The sequence below is a fragment of the Aulonocara stuartgranti genome (assembly GCF_965226115.1).
Source record: "Aulonocara stuartgranti genome assembly, chromosome: 20".
Lineage (NCBI taxonomy): Eukaryota > Metazoa > Chordata > Actinopteri > Cichliformes > Cichlidae > Aulonocara > Aulonocara stuartgranti.
This window is the reverse complement of record NC_138956.1, coordinates 6,497,449-6,519,710: the sequence shown is the minus strand read 5'-3', so window position 1 is coordinate 6,519,710 and position 22,262 is coordinate 6,497,449. Positions and strand designations below refer to the sequence as shown.

Below are 22,262 nucleotides of genomic sequence, written 5' to 3'. Positions count from 1 at the left end.
TATGGACTGTGAGCACAGGGAAGTCCTGTTATCTAATACTCAGGCAATACTGTGTTCACAACGAGCGTGTAAGCTTTGCAGTCAGGCTCAGAAGGGCTCATAGGAAAGTGAGACCTAATCCCATTTAGTCTGGTGTTTAACCACGAGGAAATCTATCCCATCTACTTATACAGTCTGTAATCGCTGTTCAAGATCAAAGACAAGACCGGCATCTCTCTACGTCAAGTAGATGGAAGAAAGTACAAATAAGCATTTCACTACATATCGTACTGTGTATGACTGTGTACGTGACAAATAAAATTTGAATTTGATTTAAAGTTTAGTTTCTGGGGAGGGGTTTCATCATTTTGCTTTTGCCTTAAAAAGTGATTTTTGTATCTTGACAAAAATCTGCATTTTAGTCTAAAATAATCAAATAAAAATATTCATCTTAAATTTTAATTTACTAATCAAGTTGTCAAGGTGGGGTTTGTTAATGGCTTTGATGGGATTATTAATCGACAAAAGCAATGCTCAGTGTGAGCTCTAAAATTGTGGGTGGTGGAAAGCCTGGTGGTGGGAAGGCTGATTAAATGTGTAAATGTGGGGAATAAAAGCATGCTTTCCAGCAGTGTAATATTTATTGTGAAGAAGCATTGTTACAACAAGGACAAAATCGACCAAACACAATTCTTGTTGCTTTTTGTGCTAGGTATATATATATCAACCATTTGAACATTTTCTTAGGTATCATGAGAAAACGAAAGCACTTGGCACCGAATTCTGTTGATATTTTGTTGCTTTTGGTCCTGTTGCTGATAAATTTCATTAACATGTAAGCTTTACTAAGCTCATGAAATTCTTTAGGCTGCTTTGTCAAGTTTTCTGTGTTGCTGTTAATGTGTTCAGCTGCCAGAGAGGGGAGGGGCTGTGTGTTTGCCTGCCTGCAGGTTGTTGGTATTGATACTGAGCGTCTAATCCAACAGTAATTTTTAGTATTGATTTTTTGACAACCACTCAGCTTAAAAGAGTAGACCTGCAACTATAATGCAGCTAATGGCAGAGCATGGTAAAAAAAAAACTGCAGAATTCCCCTTCAATGAGTACAACTATGTTGACATAAACAGCTGTTAGACAATTACTGGTAATTGTTTTCCTCGAATACTTAAAAAAAAGAATATTCACACCAAACTGTATGTCACGATGACTACTCCTACTGTTAATTCCCTAGTTGTTATATTTCAGTTCCTTTACAGGTGGTAGTATCCTTGCCGCTAATTGCCCCAAGGATATTACCACTATTCAGTGACCTTGACCTCAGTTGTTCATAAGATTATACTGTAGTGTCTTTACAACAGAAAATTGTAATTATTTTGTCAAGATGTACTGTGAGGACTGAAATTACACTTGAGTTGCCACCGCAGAAGCACGGCTGAAGACTACAAAACCTGCCAACAGATTAGTTTTTGTAATCATAAGCTGAGTCACCCTGACTCAGATAACATAAGGCATGCTTGTAAAAATGTGTTCAGTGATTTGCCTGAATTGCATTCTTTCATTTCTAAAAGCAAGCCTTTACTTAAAGTCTCTGAAGATAAAAAGAGACATTATTTTGTGTCGTACTCAAGGCCTTCCACTCTTAGGCTCACTTGGACTTTGAAAAGACACGCTGCACTGGAGAAGAATTGAAAAGAATCTCACCTCACTCAGTACCAATACCCAATAACAAGAAATGATAAATATGAATTTTGGACAATTATAACCCAAAGTCCAAGAGTTGCACTGGGTATTCTTATCTCAAAGCTTCCACCAGATCCAATAAGCTTTTTCCCACAGCTGCGCTACACTGATAAGTTCTTCAGAACTCGTGAAATGGAGAGGGCTGGCCTCAATTCATGCTTGAACACAACATGCTAATGATTCCAAAGATAATGCAATCCTTAATTATTTTTTCATTATGAGGCACAGAAAAAGCGATTACTCCAAAACTAAACACTGCTGAGCCGTGCATTGTTAAGTCTGTTCTCCATTTATTGAATTCTTTAAACCTTGTTTAAGAGAGAATAATCCAAAGTGATGAGAGGGCTTTGATACCAGCACCAGAGCTTTTCAAATTATGGATTAGACGAGTATGAACTGTTCTCTTTGTCATCTCCTGCTGAATCGCCTTGCTGTGTTTACTAAAGCTATATGTGTCCGCAACATGACGCACCCTCCTCCCCTTCACGACATATTTCAAAAAGGTTTTATCATCTTTCAATCAGCGTGGTCCAAACTGGGGCTTTTTTTTTTTCCTTTTTTCTCCATCAAGCCCGACGTGATATGAGCTGCTCCAGGCTAGCTAAAAATGTTTTTTTACAAAGAACCCTATTATGTTAAAAAGTGTAAAAATATCTGATATAACGGGAAATCTATTTGTGCATGAACCCAGTATCACAAGGACAACTACAGGAGCCAGTTTCAAAGACATACAGTTCATCATAAACTTATTGATTCTTTTCTGTGTAAGCTGAAATTTGATCACACACTTTTACCAGAGGCCTATAGCAGTGAACCTGACCTGTTGTGTCGCTGTGTGATTTTTAGCCCTACATATTAGTCACATGTGTGCAGTGCACATTTCCAAATCTTTCCATTAACATCTGCCCCCAGACAGGCTGCACAGTTCTCACTATGTGCATTAGCAGAAACCAAAAGTTAGTTTATTGTAGTTTTGCAGAGACTGTGATAAAACTCACTGCTCCTGTTAATGCACTTGAACCTTAGTTTTCAACAGCTGCATCTGGCCTAAAAACTGTCCGAGAGCAGCTCCAAATATCAGCCTCTAAAAATGGTAATAAGGGTCTATCTAGAACATTCGGGTCAATTAAGTGTACCATGTTTAACATGATACTTTGCAGACACAAGGGAAACAAGCACAATGTATTTGTTATGAGCCACCTCTTTCATAAGAGATTTCAAGCTTTATGACCTAAAATACCACCTTGATATGAGATGTTGTTACCAGGGATACTATGCTGCTATTCCCAGCACAAAAGCACAAAGACAAGGAAAAGGTTGGAACAATCACACCTACATATGAAGCAATTCACCTGTTGCAGGTTACGTAAAGGGGCACAACTTTTGTTCCTTATGAAGAGGCATGATTATAAAAACAACTGATCTAAATTTGGCCGATCTTCTGTACAAGGTTGTTTGCACCTCTGGACTTCTTCCAGCAAATGTCCCACTCAGGCTATATTAAAATCTAAGGTTCAGGGACCCAAATCCAAATGTAAGCAAGCAAACATGACCCTCATAAAGGAGTACTCTGGAAAGCCCTTCACCAATTGACCTTCATACAGGGCCTCATACAGCAGATTTCCATTGGCCAGATTTGACTCTGGATTAACCACAAAGACAAGGAAAGACACAATGACGAGTGAATACCTGAAAGGGTCCACATACCTGCTAGACAGAGTGTATTGCATTAGCTGGCTGCCTTCAGGATGTCTGTCTTCCGTTCATTTATCAATACCTTTGATCCCCAAAGGAACCTGTATTTATAATTGGAATATTTCATAAAGGATCATGAACCATTCAGTGGGAGCTTATATATGGATGCCTCTTAAAGACTTTAACCAAGTCTTTACCATTAAAGGAGTACTTCTAAGTAGCAACACAATCTTTTTCCCACAGAAAATGCAAATGCATATTCTCTAATTAGCATGCAATTCAATTTTATATTCTGCCAAATTACAACAACACTCACCTAAAGGGTTTTTATGTTGTAAGACTTTACAATTAAACAGAAGAAAGCCAAACAACCAGACAACCCCCTATGAGCCAGTACTTGGCGACAGCGGGAAGGAAAAACTCCCTTTTAACAAAATGAAACCTCTGACTGTCACGGTCCCCGTGCCTGCTCGGCTGGCCCTGTGTGGCTACATGTTATGTTTTGTCTTTTCTCTCTCTCCTCTCTCTCTGCTCGCTGCCTGGGCGGAGCTCATTGTGAGCTCCCGGCCTCCACCACCTGTAGGCAATCACCTGTGGCTCCTCACCCTGTTTGCTCCCGCTACTTAAGGCAGTGACTGAGAGCACCTCGCCGCTGGACTATTGAATAACGCTCGTCAGTGCTACTTTAGCCTCAGCCAGTTTTGAGCTCTGTCCGTAAAAGTTCCGTGCTAACCCTTGTTCTCTGTATGCAGATTTCTCGTGTTTTGGTTTGGAGACTCTGGACGCTTTTCCCGACCCCGCTCTGCACCCCTGGGAACCCTGGCCCCCTTCTCCCTCACCTGTATATAGTGCACCTGGAGTGTGTAAATAAACCTGTTTTTCTGAGACTTCAGTCTGCGCCGAGTCCTCCCTGCTCCTCCGTGACAGAATAGTCCAGCCAACCATGGACTCAGCGGACTCTGCTTCCTCGGCCCCGGCCCCGATTACCTTGGAGGAGCTACTACACCGGCATGAGCAGATGTTAGTCCGGCTCAGTGGAGAGGTGGCCGCCTTGGCTCTGGCCGTCGCCCAACGAACACCACTAGAGGCAAGCCCCCCCGAGGCAAGCCCCCCGGAGCGCCCAGCCTCTGCCTCATCTCCTCAGGTAACATCAGGCTTTGCTGCAAGCGCTGCTGCACCACCTCTCTCCTCTGTGTCTTTGGATAAGCTGTTGCCCACACCTGAGGCATTCACGGGGGAGCTGGGGAAGTGCGCGGGGTTTTTGATGCAGTGCGCTATGCATTTTCGCCAATTGCCACATGTCTTTTCTAGCGATGACGTCAAGATCGCCTATTTCGTTCAGCTGTTACGTGACCGTGCTTTGACCTGGGCGCAGGCTCAACTTCAAGCAAACCCTGTAATTACGTATGCTGACTTCCTTTCCAAGTTTAAGGCTGTGTTTGATAAGGGCTCCAGCACAGAAGCCGCCGGTCACCGCTTACTCAACCTTAAACAAGGTAAGCGCAGCATGGCTGATTATTCTGTTGATTTTTGGACCCTGCTGTTTTCCAAGCGCTAGTCAATGATGTCCTCAGGGATTTTATTAACCGCTGTGCTTTTGTCTACCTCGATGACATTCTTGTTTTTTCAAAGACTGTGAAGGAGCACGAAGTCCATGTGAGACAGATTCTCCAGCGCCTGTTGGAGAACAGACTCTTTGTGAAGGCGGAGAAATGTGACTTCCACGTAGACTCAGTGGCGTTCTTGGGGTACATCATCGCTCAAGGTAATCTGAAGCCTGACCCGGCAAAGGTCCAAACAGTCCTAGACTGGCCCAAGCCCCCAAATCGCCTGCAGCTCCAGCGTTTTTTGGGCTTTGCCAATTTCTACCGGCGCTTCATTAAAGATTATAGTAAGATCGCATTGCCTCTCACAAGACTTACTTCCCCGAAGGTGTCGTTTCAGTGGGACCCGCCAGCCCAGGAGGCGTTCGCCTGCCTAAAGGAAAGGTTTGCCACCGCTCCTATCCTTCAACAGCCTGACCTCAACCAACAGTTCGTGGTGGAGGTGGATGCGTCGGAGACGGGGGTTGGGGCAGTCCTGTCTCAGCGCTTTAAAGGTAAACTCCACCCATGTGCCGCCTTCTCTCGCCGCCTCACACCAGCGGAGCGGAATTACGACATCGGGGACCGAGAGCTGCTGGCTGTGAAACTCTCACTAGAGGAAAGGAGGCACTGGCTAGAGGGCGCTGAGCATCCCTTTATTGTATGGACAGACCACAAAAACCTGGAGTACATCCGGTCAGCGAAGCGTCTCAACTCCCGGCAGGCCAGGTGGGCTCTGTTTTTCTCACGGTTTGACTTTTCTCTCACCTACAGGCCCGGGTCACGAAATGTAAAACCTGACGCCCTTTCCCGGCTGTTCACCGTTACGGAGAAAGACCCTGACCCTGAGCCCATCCTCCCCTCCTCCTGCGTGTTCGGAGCAGTCACTTGGGCGATTGAATCCCAAATCCTCGAGGCGCAAGTCACCGAACCCGACCCAGGGACGGGCCCACCAGGGCGGCTTTATGTTCCCACGTCCGTCAGGTCACGTGTTCTCCAGTGGGGTCACACCGCCCGCTTTTCCTGCCACCCTGGACTTCATCGCACGATCTCCTTCTTGCAACGTTACTTCTGGTGGCCCTCCCTGATAAAAGACACTAGAGACTATGTGACCGCCTGTCCCACGTGCGCTCAAAACAAGCGTCCCAACCAACCGCCGTCCGGGTTGCTCCAGCCTCTCCCCACTCCTGGCCGGCCCTGGTCCCACATCGCCCTGGACTTCGTCACGGGGCTGCCGTCCTCTTCAGGTAACACAGTAATACTAACCATTGTGGACCGTTTTTCTAAGGCTGCACATTTTGTTGCCCTCACAAAGCTCCCGACCGCACTGGAGACTGCTCAACTGCTCACGGCACATGTGTTTAGGCTGCACGGCATCCCTGACGACATCGTGTCCGACAGAGGCCCTCAGTTCACCTCGCGGGTTTGGAAAGAGTTCTGCACGACCCTGGGCGCAAAGGTTAGTCTTTCATCTGGTTTTCACCCTCAGACCAACGGACAGACGGAGCGTGCCAACCAGGAGCTGGAAGCTGCCCTTCGCTGTGTTGTCTCCCACAATCAAGGCACCTGGAGCGACCAGTTACCGTGGATTGAGTACGCTCATAACAGCCTCACGTCGTCCGCCACGGGAATGTCGCCGTTCGAGGCTTCTCTGGGGTACCAACCGCCGCTGTTTCCTGCTCTTGAAGGCGAGCATGCGGTCCCCTCTCTGCAACACCACCTCCGAAGGTGCCGTCGGGCCTGGCGTACTACCAGAGCGGCCCTGCTCCGAACTAAGGAGCGAAACAAGGCCCTCGCTGATCGCCGTCGGACCCCTGCCCCTGCATACGCCGCGGGTCAGAAGGTATGGCTGTCCACTCGCTTTGTGCCTATTCGCGCTGAGTCTAAGAAACTGGCGCCCACCTTCCTTGGGCCTTTTGAAATTGACTCTGTTGTCAACCCGGTGTCTGTTCGCCTGAAGCTGCCGCGCAATATGCGCATACACAACGTCTTCCACGTCTCTCAGGTCAAGCCCGTGCTCTCCAGCCCGCTGTGCCCCCCTCTTAGGGCCCCTCCGCCCGCCCAGCTTGTGGATGGTCAGGAGGTGTACGCCATCACTCGTATTATGGACTCTCGGCGCCGGGGACGGGGTTTCCAGTACCTGGTGGATTGGGAGGGCTACGGGCCGGAGGAACGGTCCTGGGTGCCCCGGTCGGCTGTCCTGGCCAAGGAGTTGATCCGGGACTTCCATCGTCGGTATCCGGGTAAGCCTGGTGGGTCGCCGGGAGGCTCCCGTTGAGGGGGGGGTACTGTCACGGTCCCCGTGCCTGCTCGGCTGGCCCTGTGTGGCTACATGTTATGTTTTGTCTTTTCTCTCTCTCCTCTCTCTCTGCTCGCTGCCTGGGCGGAGCTCATTGTGAGCTCCCGGCCTCCACCACCTGTAGGCAATCACCTGTGGCTCCTCACCCTGTTTGCTCCCGCTACTTAAGGCAGTGACTGAGAGCACCTCGCCGCTGGACTATTGAATAACGCTCGTCAGTGCTACTTTAGCCTCAGCCAGTTTTGAGCTCTGTCCGTAAAAGTTCCGTGCTAACCCTTGTTCTCTGTATGCAGATTTCTCGTGTTTTGGTTTGGAGACTCTGGACGCTTTTCCCGACCCCGCTCTGCACCCCTGGGAACCCTGGCCCCCTTCTCCCTCACCTGTATATAGTGCACCTGGAGTGTGTAAATAAACCTGTTTTTCTGAGACTTCAGTCTGCGCCGAGTCCTCCCTGCTCCTCCGTGACACTGACAGAGCCAGGCTCAGGGAGGGGCAGCCATCTGGAAGGCTCCCAGAAGCCTAGGCATACTGCAGCATAACTAAAGTCAGATTCAGATAATTTGTAACCATTTGTTTTATAAAAACTCTTTCACATTTTGAGGTAAAAGGAATTGATGTCTTTAAAAGTAATTGTAATTAATAATTGAATTAATAGTAAGGCTTCTATGAGCAGTCTTGAATAGGTCTAATAGACACAATGTAAGAAAACCTTTAAAACCTGCCCACTCTGCCTATCTCAGGGGCTCCTCCAGAATTTTTTCACAGGAGTGGCCATATGGGGCCATATGCTATTAATTGATATCACTAAAAATAGGTACATAAGAAAACCAAAGACAATAAGTATTAGAGCATGTAAAGTGTGAACTGTTGCCTGTCTCTCTGTTGGCTCTGAGATGTACCCCACCCCCACCCCCCACCCCGGCCTCACCAGAAACATCACTACAACTTAAACCAACTACCATGCGAGTACTTAGACTAATCACCTGGTGAAAATCTTGTGTTAATTCTCCCTTTTTAACACAATAATTCACTCTAATATTATGCTTCTGTTCTGATCAGCTCCTCCATATCCCCACTTCCTGTTTTATTGTGTTGTTGTTTTTGTTTGTCTTTGGTCTGTTCCAGGTTCAGCTGCCTCAATTGTTCATTCCTTGGTTTCTGATTTGTATATATGATTGTTATCTTGCTTTTGTTTTTAACTTTTTTCTGAATTAAGCTCTAGAATATCTCCTTGACTGCACACCGAAAAAAGATTCTTATATATTGTTGTAAATGTTAAATGGACTGGTACTTAGATCTTTCGTCCTTCTCAGTTGAGAACTCAAAGTGCTTTCAGCTGCAAGTCTTATTCACACTATCACACACACATTCATACAGCCCTTTTGTCTATGACTAACCGCACAGACACACACACAAACACCGATGAAGCATTGGGGTTCGGTATCTTGCCCAAGGATACTTTGGCGTTCAAAGTGGTGGAGTCAGGAATCAATCCACCTACCTTCCAACTGGTAAATGACCCAATCAGAAGGTCTGAGGCACAGCTGCCACAGCAATCTTATCTTAGTGTCTCTGTTGACAAAGAGTTAAGTTACTGTTTATAATAATCCTTCACAGTTCATTTTTAGAATAAATTCTCTCTATCCAGAGACATTGGATAGAGAGAAATCTGCATTGACGGTATGACTCTATGAGATCAGTTCAGGGTGAAAAAGCCTGAAAAAGCCTGAAGTGAATGTTGAAAAAAAAATGGCTATGCACACTTCTGACCTGATGCAGCCTTCAAGCCTGGACAGTGACACTGACCACTACTGAATACTCTCTGAATATTTGCCAGAGCCCCAGCTCTCCTCGCCAGTGAAAAACAAAGTTGTTACAGTTTAACATTGAAGTGGATTTTTGCTCTCTGTGCAAGTTGAGGTCTGTGGTAAAAATGCAGATGCTACAGGCCAAGGGTCAGAATGGAATTTCCAGGGAGAGATCTAAAAATAGGCATCTAAAAACAGCCTTGCTAATTTTAAAATTCAAAAAAAAAAATTAATGGGTGGAGTTTTTAGAACTTTAAACATAAACAAGTGATCAATGCTTTGATGCATTTCAGCTGTGTCATGAGGGTCATGTGCTACTTCCAGTAAACAGTGTAGCTACAAGTACAGCACAGAAGTGCATCAGAGGAAGCCTGATATAGCTGTGAAACCACATTCCTAAACTGATTGCAAAGCCTTTGATCATGAAAATGGCTGTTTCTCTAAAGTAATATGGAGGACCCTAGGAAAGGGGAATAAAGGGAGCTAAAAGAGGAAGGGGACAAGAAAAAAAAAACATCTCACACAGACACATACGGTGTCTAAGGGAGATGTTCTGACAGCTGTGGTTTCTGCTTCGTGGACATCAATAGATGATTAAAATTAAGGTGAGCACTGCACCTCATCTGCATGACATCACTGAAAGAACAAGTCCTTCACAAGAAGATGTAGATAGTTATGTATATACTGCACTATAGTGGCACGCTTCAAAGGCCTGCAGGTGATCCACATATTCAAATAACCATAAATATACAAGTAAATCAAATTAACTTCATGCTTATGCCATTATACCAAAGCACACACATCTACACAAGCCAACAAAAACAAAGCTGATTTTTTTTCTCAAAACAGATTAAATCATGAACATACTATGAAAGTGCTTGTCAGACAAGCCAGGTTGCCTAGCAACCCAGATATGATTTTGCCAGTTATGCAAATATTTCCAATCAAGATTCAAAAGCACATGTAATCAAGCTGAATGAATTTCCCCTGAGCTCCATATTCCTGTCTATTAGAAAACAATTAATGTATTTTTGGGCACTTTGGCCTAACAGCATATAGTGCTCTAACACCAACACATGGACTCACAGTCAAGAAGAAATAGAAATGATCAAAGGTAATGACGAGGCTTTAATAAAAGCTAAATATTCTGAGGGATTTTGACTGCATCCTGCATGCTAAATCTGGTCATCAGCTGTAGTCGTCGTCAAGAACACATTTCATTTGTGAAAACTGAATGCCTAACAAAGGCCCTGCATCATTTTGCAGAGTTTTTGGATAGTATAGTAGCATCTCTTTAGTTACTAATAACCCCTATCAGCAAGCTCAGTCTGGTTTCCATTCAACAGTACTGAAACAGCTCTTGTTAAAATCAGCAGTGATCTGCTCCTTACGTCTGATGTTGGCCTTCTCACCATCCTCATCCTCCTTGAGCTTAGTGCTGTTTTTGTCACAGTCTCCCATCTTCTTGTGTTAAAACAACTGGCTAACACTGGAATAAAGGAAATACGTACAACTCGATTTTTCTGCAAAATCCAGAACGTCTTCCCCATCCTATCCTCACTTCCTGCCTACAGGCTATCACCACTTCGATGACAGTCAATCAGCTCAAACTCAGTGGCAATAAAAGTGAAGTTATCCTTATTAGATCGACTCGCTTTCCAAAACACGACCTTTTGTGGTCTCTATTGATCTTTGTCAGGTCCACACTGTCAAAAGTCTTGGAGTCATCTTGGACAATACTCTCTCCTTTAATGCCCACATCAGTCATGTCTCACGTTCAGCCTGCTTTCCACCTAAGTAACAATTCTGCAACCTCCACTCAGCTTCAGCTGCTATCATGGGTGCCAGAGCTTTTAGAGCATATTACCAATTCACCTTTGTCAGCCAGACTGTTTGACACAGTTCAAATTGCAGGTCAAAGCCCATTTGTTATCATCAGGATATCAGCTATAACTATCTTTTTTTAATGATTTACAATCATGTTATTCCTGGATTTTAAAATTTTGTGTTGTAAGGTGACCTTGCGTGCTTTGAAAGGTGACAACAAACAAAATTGATTGTTGCTATTATTAGTAGTAGTAGTAGTAGTAGTAGTAGTAAAAGTAGTAGTAGTAACCATTTGATGCAGCCAAATCAATTGGAGCAATATTCTTTATGGCATCAAAATCAAAAACAAATGATTTAATCTCAAAACAGTCTTTATTTAACTGTTTGCCCAAATCTGACCTCAAGCTTGTGTTTCACTTTGAAGGACAGACCTTTATCTCTTTCCTGCCCCGGGAGGCCGCAGAGGACAGTTAAGTCAATGCTCTAGATGTATTCAGAGACCAGCTCAGAGGGTTAGCAGTCACAAAATCTCAGAGGCACTGGATACCAAATCAATGAAGACTATTAAGTATGTTGTGTTTCTATTCCCAAGGCTAGTGTATGTCTTTGTTAGAGCTAGACCATGACCTTTGACAGAAAGGGTTAAAGCTTGGGGAAAAGAGAGTTTGATAAAAGATGGAAAATATGTAGCGTGTTACAGGACTGCCCAAGCTCTTAGCTCCCCTTTTGCTGATTTAAGTGCACTTCCAAATCAATAAACTAGTCATTTTCAGCATTCGTTGTAGCGAGTTAGAAACATGCCAATATTTATTCCACGTAATGGGTCTTTAGATGTAAGGCGAGCGCAAAGATTCTCTGGGTCTCTACAGACTGCTGTGGGAGAGTGCTCACAAGTTTACCACTACAAAGATGTTCACACCACACCACAAGCAGACACACTAACAAATAAATCATTGTGGCTCATGGAGTCCAACGCTAGCTCAAATTAAAAGAGAAATTCCAGCATTTTTTTAGGCTAAATGGCTATGCTAAATTGCAATAGACCTTATTATTAAAATGTATGTAAAATAACTACAGGTATGACATCATAGAAATCACTAATGAGAATTTGGTAAATTTGGTTAAATAACTGTGAAAAAGATATGTAGCCAATGAGATGTTTTGCAGTTGAAAACGTTTTCTTACTTGTTACTCATTTATGTGCTGACGCAACAGACAAGCTAACTCGCCAATATGTTGTATTTCCCCTGACAGTTCATGGCTTACACTATACTATTCAATTCAACGAGCAGTTTAAAACACTACACTGAGATGTTACCAATTGGTTTTGGACGCCTCAATGCTTCATTGTTACTGTTGTGCCGTCAGCGTGTTAAATTAGGTTTATGGAATACTGAGTTATAAGCTAATGCTACCAAGCCTGGATAGCAAGCTGACACACTAATTACTGCTATATAATGAAATAATAAAATAACACATTTTCAAGGATCAGAACTTAAGGACAAATTTCTTTTATGAAACTTTTTTTTAACTAAGCAGTAAATGTCTGTTTTAATGCTGTAAAGCTACGCAGTTGATTTTCAAACAGACATCAAACACATGACATTTCCACAAATACAAAATATACTCAAATATGGATATACAGAGACTCACACGACTCGGACAGAAAAAAAAGTGGAGGAATTTCTGCCCGCTTAGCATCCGTAAAAACCTGACATACATAACTATAACTCCAGACCTGGCAATGTATTCACATATTGAATAAATTGGCTCCATATTTTACTAAATTTATTAGTAGAACCATTCATGGTGCATCTTATTTTTTCCAATTTTATATTTTGAATCATATCTCTTATCCAATGACTGTAAGTTGGAGATTTAGTGTCTTTCCATTTAAAGAGAATTCCTCCTTACTGGCTAGGCGGATAAAAGGCAATGACATGTTGTAGGTACATTGGAGGGTTATTTATACTATCTGGGCATGGTATAACACCAAAGATGGCAGTTATGGGGGAAGGCTAGATACTACAATTAAATGTGATAATAATGTGATAGAGAAAGATTTCCAGAAATCTACGAGCTTTGACCAAGACCATAGCATATGATATGTAGTCGCCGGAGTCTGGTTGCATCTGTTGCATGTGGGGTTAATATTTGGATATATTCTGGCAAGTATAGCTTTTGAATAATGTAGATGGTGTACAACTTTAAACTGTATTAGCACATGATGTGTGCAGATGGATGATGTATTCTCCCGCATTCTTACACTATTTAGAGTTGCTGGTTTTTCAAATGTTAAGTTAGTTTTAGGTTTATATCATCCATTCAACCATCCGTCCTTTTTTTTAACCTCTAAGTAAATTCAGGGCTATGGACTGGACTCAAGAGGCAGAGTACACAGTTTTATGCAGAGCCAAGCGAGAAAGACAGACGATCATTCATGCAGAGCGAAAGACAGGCAATCATTCATGCTCACATTCACACTTACAGCCAACTGAGAATCAAGAATTAACCGAGCATGCCCGTCTATGAACTGTGGGAGGAAGCCAGAGTACCTAGAGATAACTCACACAGGAAAATGTCAAATTGGAAAGATCACCTTTTCATGATTTGAAATGATTTTTTTTTTTTTAAATTACAGCATGATCATGAAGCTCTGCTCTCTCAATACAAGCTGCCATGGATATATCCATTTCCAACACTGTTGGCAAAGCATTTTTTCCACCTGCACATCTTACCAACAACCTTAGCCTGTATTCATCGGCTACCTTGTGGATTAGGATGTGTCCAAAAAAGTTGGGGAAGGACAGCCGGTGCTTCTGCTTTCGTACCTTAAACTATGCTCACTTGATGCCTGTTTACCCAGGTCCACCATGCCAAACTGTGGACCACCACTGATTTTGACCATTCACTCAGTACAAAACATATAGTACACACCCTGCAGAGCAGCCACTGAACAGGAGTCAGATCACCAGCAACTTAGTGTGTGGTAGACCCAGCTGAAAGGACAGCATGAGCCACCAAATGGGCTGTAACGTCCAAATGATAGAACCCAACAAAGGTATGCAGTGATGCCCAACTAGCCGTAGCACAAACATCACATACGGGAACCCCTTTAAAAAGAGCTCATCAGGCTGCCATCCCCAGGTGGAATGAGCCCTCACACCCTGGGTCAAAGTGAGGCCCTTGTTGCTGTATGCAAGTGTGACAGCTTCTATAGTCCAGTGGGACAGCCTCTGTTTTTACAATGCTCTACCTTTGCCTGGATTAGCAAATTGAACAAGCAACAGCTCAGTAGCTCAAACTCCATTGAGCTATAACCTGCAGGAATGACCTTGGGAAAATATGCGGCATTTGGGCGCAATACAACCCTGAGGTCATCAGGAGAGAACTGTATGCAAGAAGGATGCACAGACGGAGCATCCACGGACCCAACTAACCATGGGTTTTAGCCAGAGAACCCCTTTCAAAAAAACATGGCAAGGTTATGTGCACCTGGTGTAACCACGTCAATGCCAATATGATAAGCAGATATCGCTGCTAAATAAAGGCCTTCCAGCAGCTCCTGCAGCAACGTCAAAACATCCACAATAGAGCAGTGGAATGGGGGAATGTGCCTGTCCTGGCACCATTCCTCAAAGGCTTGCCATTTGCCATTTGTAAGCATATAAGCCTCTAGTGGATGAGGCCCAAACACTCTGGATTGTTGCTACCACGCTTGGGGGCAGACCGTTAGCCATCAAATTTGACCTTTCAGCAGGTAAGCACAAAGGCAGCACAAATCCAGGCGTGGATGAATCACTTCTACTCCTGCCTGAGAGAGGAGGTCCCTGCGGAGAAGAAGCTGCCAAGCTTTGCTGCCAACAGACTGATTATCTCCACATACCACAACTTTGTTGGCCACCAAGGGGTCACTAGAACAAGAGAGAAAGGCTGCTGGGGTACTCTCTCTAAAACTGGAGCTATAATTTCCACTTGGAAACAAGAGAACGTCTTGTCATTGGTGCGCTACACATCCATGTCCATGGCTGCATCGTTGTCAGTTATGGAGAAGAACAGGAGGCAGGAGGCAAAAAGATCTACTTTGCCTTGCCAAACAGATCCCATATCTGGGCCACTATCAAAGGGTGCATCCTCCATTCCCATACCAGGAGACCCCTACAGAGAAGAAATGGCCGCAGGTTCTGATGGCCTGGAATATGGGTGGGAGCACGTCATTCCCTGCCTGTTTATGTAAGTGACCACTGTTGAATTGTCCGTCCTGACTAGGACATGCTGGTCCCTCAGAACTGGACAAAAATGGTTGAGAGATAAGAAAACTGCTAGCAGCTCTTAGTGATTGATGTGCAGCTCCCGCTGTGCTGTGGTCCAGATCCCTCTCACTGATCCACCATTGCACAGAGCTCCCTGCCCATTTAGGGAAGGATCTTTGGATACCACCTTTTGAAACAACAGCCTCGCAATCCAAGAGCCCTTGTGCAGCAACCTCTGGAGGAGGCAATGCACAAAGGCGGTGAGATCGCTGCCAGTCTGTGCTCCGACAAATGTGCGCGGCTGGAAAGCGAGCAGATCTGCTGACTCGGGGTTAGTGAGCTCTTTTGAAAGTTTACAGAGAAACCCAGTGCCTGAATGTGTGACAGAACCAATGACAGCTGTGTCGCCACCGGCTCTCTGGAGCAAACTACGAGAGCCTATGACTTTTAACTCACCTGTACTCTCTCAACCTGTGGGCTCTGAATGCTGAGAGCTGCAGAATGCTTCTGTAGAAAGTGTGGCCTTTTCACAGCTACCTGTGAACTAGACTAATCTGTTCCTTCAGCTGCTTACAATCTGGGTGATGAGGAGCTCACTCCTTCTTTTAATGCATCCTGTACATATAAATTGGACTTGGCTGCACTGCTTAGAATGAACACTGAACTCTTTCTATGTAACACTTTATCAAATAGCTTACTGACACTAGCCTAAACTGACTTCTTTTCAGTCTAAATTCTTGGATTAGACATGTCATTTAGCATGTAAATTATTGCATCCTTGAAACTTTAACCCCTTACTTTAAATTTCTTTCATGCATTATACACAGTCCAGATATCGATAACAATCGGCATAAAGTACAATCATATACCGTGGTCTTTTTGTCATACTGTTTTACAACAAATGATCAACTGCGATTACTACACTGATTATGAGAGGCCAAGCATCAGTAAAGGACCAAGTTTTCTACGTCTGTATTTCTTACTGACTCATGACAATTTCCATACCATTACTGTTTCACTCTACCAGATAGCTCTTTTCTCTGCAGGCAACATTCAGAACTGTATTTCTATAATGAAATGGTTTTCAATTTATTCCTTACAAGATAAGCCGTCATTTTCAATCTGCTCAACATACAAGTCCACCGGCTAGAGGAGTAATATCATGCATCTCACACTGACAATTCAATTTTTTTGCCCCCCCTCCGCCAGAAAGCTGATTGCAAGTTCGAGATAAAGAGTAAAAGATGCGATTTTTATGTATTCCTTCTGGATCCTATCTGCTCAGTGAATGAGATATCCCTGGACATTTCATTGAGTGCTGTCCCCTAGACCGCAGCAGCATGACAAAAATGACAAGGGTTTGACCTTGTCTGCATAAGCACTATCCCTATGAATAATGTTCCGAGAACAGGCAAATTAGCACTTTGAAGAAAGGTAAACAGAAACAGGAATAAACCCTTCAAAAATGTGAAAATGACAGAGAGTACAAAAACATGACCTCAAGTTTACGCCTGCTGCCTTTGATGTGATAGAATCATTGTCAAACTTAAAGAAACCAGTGAGGCTGTGAACTTGAGTGAGCTAATTCTAGCGATTTGAAAATATTGCTAGATGTTTTGACAGCAGGGCGAAGCCGTGGAAACACTCGGGCTCGTTCCAGCATTAGATGCAGACAAAACTCCCTTTGAACCAAATTAACCAATTTCCATTCTCATTTGTCACACTCTGGGACTGAGCCGGGCCACAATAAGGCATCACCATAGCAGCGCGCGGCAGTTTATCTGGCTGGCCTTCATTGGAGCAAGGCCTATTAGACGAGGCCTGGTGGAGTCAGAGGACGGGTTGAGAGGGCAGATGGGACTAAGGTGATGTATTATGCATGGGTAAAAACCATGCATTTGCGGGCCAGCTGAGGCCCCAGTCGGAAAGGGACAGACTGACCCAGCCAGACCCATCAAACATTTGTTCGCTCCGCAGCACCTCCCCCAGTCCTCTGAGACTGAGGGCAGCCTGCTCTCTTGCATGACCCTGGGCATAAGTCCAGCACTATTGGTTAATATATGTGGAAGTCAGTCATTTCTGTTGAAATATTAATTTGGACACTTCCAGAACTGACATTTAATCAAATACAATAGACTTGGATTTGAAGTCTGCACTATTATCTTAGCAAATGCCCTAATTACAGTACTAATATATTTTAGGGGGGCAATTAAACAAAATGTAAACCCGCTAATTGGTCTATTATGTATTTATAGAAGTTATACAGAAAATATATTAAACTGTAGAAAGTCATTTCTTATTTCTAGATTGATAAGACAAGGTTAGAAGAGAATATGAGGGGTTTTTGTAATTATACTATCTGATGTGTTGACGAGCTTCTCACTTATTTGGGCAGTTTACTGTGACAGCAAGCTCTTTTGACACAATACATACACTGCAACTTTAATTCAAAATTACCTTCTAAAGAGCAAGCAGCATTTATGGATTTAAACAGCACTGTAACCATGTCATTGAGAAATAAAGCCTTGTACACTTTACAGCCGTACAAAATTGATTCTCTCAGAACAGGCAATGCTAGCTTTATTGATCTGCTCTGTGCTCAATACATATTACAAAAGGCTCACAATTACCGGCTTTCTGCGGAAATTTCATTTCAGGAAATATCGATCCGATATGTTTGTGCATTCATTGTTTTTAAGCTTGAAAATTTTAAGGCTTGTCAAAAACGATGGCTGTGCTTTGCTTTCTCTCTGCCGACAGACGTGTCTGCGGCTCTCCGCTGATGATTAGAGCACAGAGGAGGTTGAAGAGGGCCAGATGTATCAGCGTCTCTGTTCAGTCGCTGCCAAAGTCACCTTTACTGGCCTCTAAACTGTGTCCATACCCCTACCCCACGTCGCACACCCACTCCCCAGTGCCCAAACTGTACGTTTCCTCCCTCTCTTCAATCCCTGCCACTGATGAATGACAGCTCACTTAATGTAGTCACAGCTGAGTACAGCACAGGGAAGGAGACTTAGAAGGAGGATCGCTGGCAAAAGCTCAGCAGCCAATCTCCTCCCAGCTTGACTGCAGGATACACAGCAGATGGGCCTTTGGTGTAAAAAGGATGGATCCACATGAAGCAGCTCTACAGTGAGCAGTTTGTTGCAGGACAAGAGTAATGACCATAGTCTAATGGTATGTCATAATACTTTTTTTGTAGAAAACGAAAGGCCTTCCAGCAGCTCCTGCAGCAACGTCAATTTTAGGGGTTCGGACCACCAGCCAGGCAGAAGGTGGAAGGAAAACCTAAACTGTAAATAAATAAATATGGTCCAACTACAGTTAAGTTGTAACAAATGAATATACCTGTATAATGACACAGTATTCAATGGTAATACGCACAAATGACTGATCCCTGCTCATCAAAGCTTTGCCGTGCGCTCCAACGTCCATCGCGCCTGGCTGCTTTGCACCACAGCTTCACCACCACCGCTTTTATCTGTCAGTCTGGTCAGTGAGCAGTGATTGACCCTCACCTGTCATAATGCCAGAACTACGTTGACCATAAAGGCTTCCCTCTGTGAAGTTTGAAATTTGTGAACACATATGGACCTCTGTAAAAACTGACAGTTGAGTGAAAGTGAATTTTTAATCATGCGCTTCCAATTTTGACTTAACACGCCGATAGCAGAGCCCTTTTTTCTGTCTGTAGTTGGCTAAATAAATTCTGACCACGAGAGAGAAGAAAGGAGACCGTCTCTTTTGAACTTCTATCCGGTCGCTGATTTCTTTGATCAGGGCTCATAAATACTACTTTAACTAGAAATCACTACGATGCTGCAGGACTGCAGATGAAGTAATTACTTTATAATCACATCTTCCTTTAAGAAACTGAACAAAAACACACGTTAATGTCAGCAGCAGTCATCTGCAGACCTATTTACATTAATTTTACATTACAAAACCTGCCACAGCATAACTGATGAACACCAGACTTGTATGGATTGGGGGTGAATAGGTCGTTCTTGAATAGGTTTCTATTTGTTCCCTACTCATTTGGTTCTGTCTAGTAATCCACGCTAACTCTAGCACACCTATTGTGATCTTAATTAAAATAGGTTGTGTTAATTTATTTATGATTATTTTGGACAAAAAATTTGAATAACAGATAAACATGGACGTTTTAAATTCATGTGATACCAAATAAAACTTTCTATATTCTCAGTATTACGACATTGGCTACCTAATCCTGCGTAGAAAGTGTTGTTCTGAAGAAACAAGAGTGGACACCAATCTATCAACATCTGTTTTGTGATATATTACCTAACGAAAATGATCAAAAATAAAAGAGCAGGGAACACATTAACAAGACAGAGTCTACCTTGTTGAAAGATAGATGGATGCTGATGAGATGATAGATGAAGTGAAGAAGCTACAAAAAAAGAGTTCAATGTCAGCAGTCAATCAGTAGTCTGCACGTGGCTCCTGTCCTTTTTTGTTTCTTAGCCTCAGCGAAAAAGACACTGAGAGTATGGAGTATAGATTGTTTGAATGTGTGTGGTAAGCACAGGTATTTAACCGTTTTAATTCATGACTCACAAACAAACAAATAAAAAGAAGAAGAAGAAGAAGAAAGCCAAATAGAGAAGCAACCATTAAGTGATTAAGTTTAAAAAAAAAAACGTCATTGCAGAACACAGCTCATGACCATTTTTGTTCGACAACATCTGTTAGGCTGGAGCTTAATTTAAATTTGTGTGATGGGAATACAAATGACACTGTAGCAAATTAACACAATGAGCATATGCGTATTAGATCGCAAACAGCTCAATCACACATTGCCAATTCAGTTGGGTGCATCCTCCCTCCCCTAATTGGAGCTCTTAGGAATCCAGCATCTCATCTCCTCCTCTTCCCTAACAAAGGTTATGTGAAATTATCAGCCAGCACAAGAGCAGAACAAGAGGATAAGGCTGAGGGACGGGAAATACATGCAAGACTGCGGATGTCTTCATCTTCACAATTTCAGTGACGCTAGCTGGCCACATATATCAGTCTCCAGGCATTCTTGCAGCTATTTTCTTAGATGACTGACGCCCAAGAAAATTCATTTGAGGACAGGAAGGAAAGGAATGTGCGACGTATTTCTGGTGAGAAGAGAAAATCGAATATTGCAATATTTTGTACAACCATGACGCATTCAGTAGATCTGTTTCTGCGCTGCAAGTATTTGAGTAGAAATCGACTCGGATGCAGGAAATGTAACCTTGTTGTTTCACCCCTATTACACACAGTCAATATTTTCATTTCATCTGAGGCCCCTTTGCCAGAGAAGCTCAGGAACAGCTTCCCGTGTCTTTGCAAACAATCTGCACTGGTGCAAAATGAAGCATGACATGTACTTCCAGATACAAGTCTCCCCAGCCTGAGCACTAACTAGCTATTTCTCTGTTGTCATTTTGTAAAATCCAAGCTTCTTTTCACCAGATTATCCGGCACCTTTGTAAAGTGGATTGTCTCTTATTAATCCTAGAAACAACACAGGATAAAGCTTTTTTTTTCCCAGTTAAAAATGGCACAAACTAATTTTATAACTGTCAGAACTGAGGTTACATTTTTTAAATTGATTTTTTTTTCAGGAAGACCAAAAGCACTCAGTTCGTGGCGAATTTTTAAAAATCAATTATCTAAATTGCAGTTGGCAATTATCATCCAGTGAGACAGCTTGGTCGGCTGCAGTCCTCCATTTCGAGGGTTTTAAGGATTAATATCAAGGTAACTTCAGAACTTGTGTCATGATCACACTGTGAAAAAGGCTTATCAAGAGACACTCAAAACATGTGGTGCTAAGAGGGGGTGACACTGACTTAAACCAGGATGTGTTGCAGTACTAGAGCACTTTGTGCATCAAAGTTTGCCAAAAAGAAACGATTACATTCATCGGCATCACGTTCTTTGAGCATTTCACCCTGGGGCGGGACCGGGCATTAACACCAACCCCGCTTTGCTTGGTCTCATACTTGCGACTCTACTAACAGTTTCATGAGTCGCGAGTCTTTCTCTGCCTTCTTTTAAGCTAACAAATGTGCTTTTTTTTCTGTGTACCTGAGCATCCACGAGGAGGTGCCTCATGAGGGTCATGGACTTCTGCAGCGTCTCCTTCTCAGGAGGGGGAAAGGCATGCTCCTCCTGTTCTACGGACTTGGGTCCAGTCACCATGAAGTTTGCAATCTGGTCATTCAAGCTGTTCAGAGACTGCACAGCTAGAGGGAGACACAAAAATAAAAATTAAAAAAAAATCATCTTTAATAAACAGTAAAGATGCAAGCTTGTCTTTTTTCAGTCTGTTTCAGTTGGTGAGTAAGAATATTAGTTATTATTGTGGTGGATTTAACATAAACTGAGTCCAGGCATGCTTAAATTGATCATAAAGTCATTTCCATACTAGGTCACCACTCATTTCTTCTTCTATTGTGCATGGATTACTGAGCAGGAACAACAAAGATAACTCAGTGGGAGAGCGCGCTTTCCTACTGTCACACTGTCACTGACTTTCTCCGTCAACGCCCTCTCTTGTCCAGAATGTTCCATGTCGGCCTGAAAGCCATCCTGTTTTTGTTTCCCTGTTCTTGCCCTTGTGTGTCCCTGGCAAACCTCTCCTTCCAGGTTTCCTCTCCCACATTAAAAACTCGCCTTCCCTACTGTACATCCGCATTCTCTCAGACGCACACACACAGACACACACACTTCCTCAGCACTCTTCCCATTTACCATTAACCGACCCTGGGTCCACGAAAGGTCGTCGCAAATATTTCCGAGTCCACCCACATGGTGGAAATGTTGGATAATTTACAAGAGGCAAAAAAGAAGCAGGTTTGGTGCTTTTTTAGCATAAGTGTGGTCTGTATTTTGTCAAAGGCTATTACACCGACCCCCTAATGCCTCACTATCCATCTAAAACCTCACACTTCCAACTCTGGCAGTTAAAGAGAGACAGAGGTGAAGCGATCAAGGATTGACCTTGTGTCCATCCGACCTTCTGTTATCTTAAACAAGCACGGATCCACTCAATCTCACCTGTTTTGCTTTAAAC

The 22,262-nt window shown here is 43.5% G+C and overlaps 1 protein-coding gene and 1 long non-coding RNA gene across 6 annotated transcripts in view; one reads left to right on the top strand and one right to left on the bottom strand.

Moving 5' to 3' along the window:
- Positions 1 to 22,262, bottom strand: part of LOC309697778 (kazrin-like) — a 196,998-nt gene that overhangs the window by 149,979 nt on the left and 24,757 nt on the right. For all 5 annotated transcript variants that reach the window (XR_014273909.1, XR_014273910.1, XM_082519901.1 and 2 more), the window contains exon 3: positions 21,275 to 21,432. Coding sequence is in view for 3 of the 5 variants with exons in the window: in XM_082519901.1 (XP_082376027.1) it covers positions 21,275 to 21,432 (158 nt within the window). In the remaining 2 variants the exon portion in view is untranslated. The remainder of the gene's footprint in view (positions 1 to 21,274; positions 21,433 to 22,262) is intronic.
- On the top strand, positions 3,866 to 4,301 carry LOC309697744. Its single transcript, XR_014273896.1, has 2 exons — positions 3,866 to 4,087; positions 4,167 to 4,301. It is a non-coding gene; the product is annotated as an uncharacterized lncRNA (long non-coding RNA).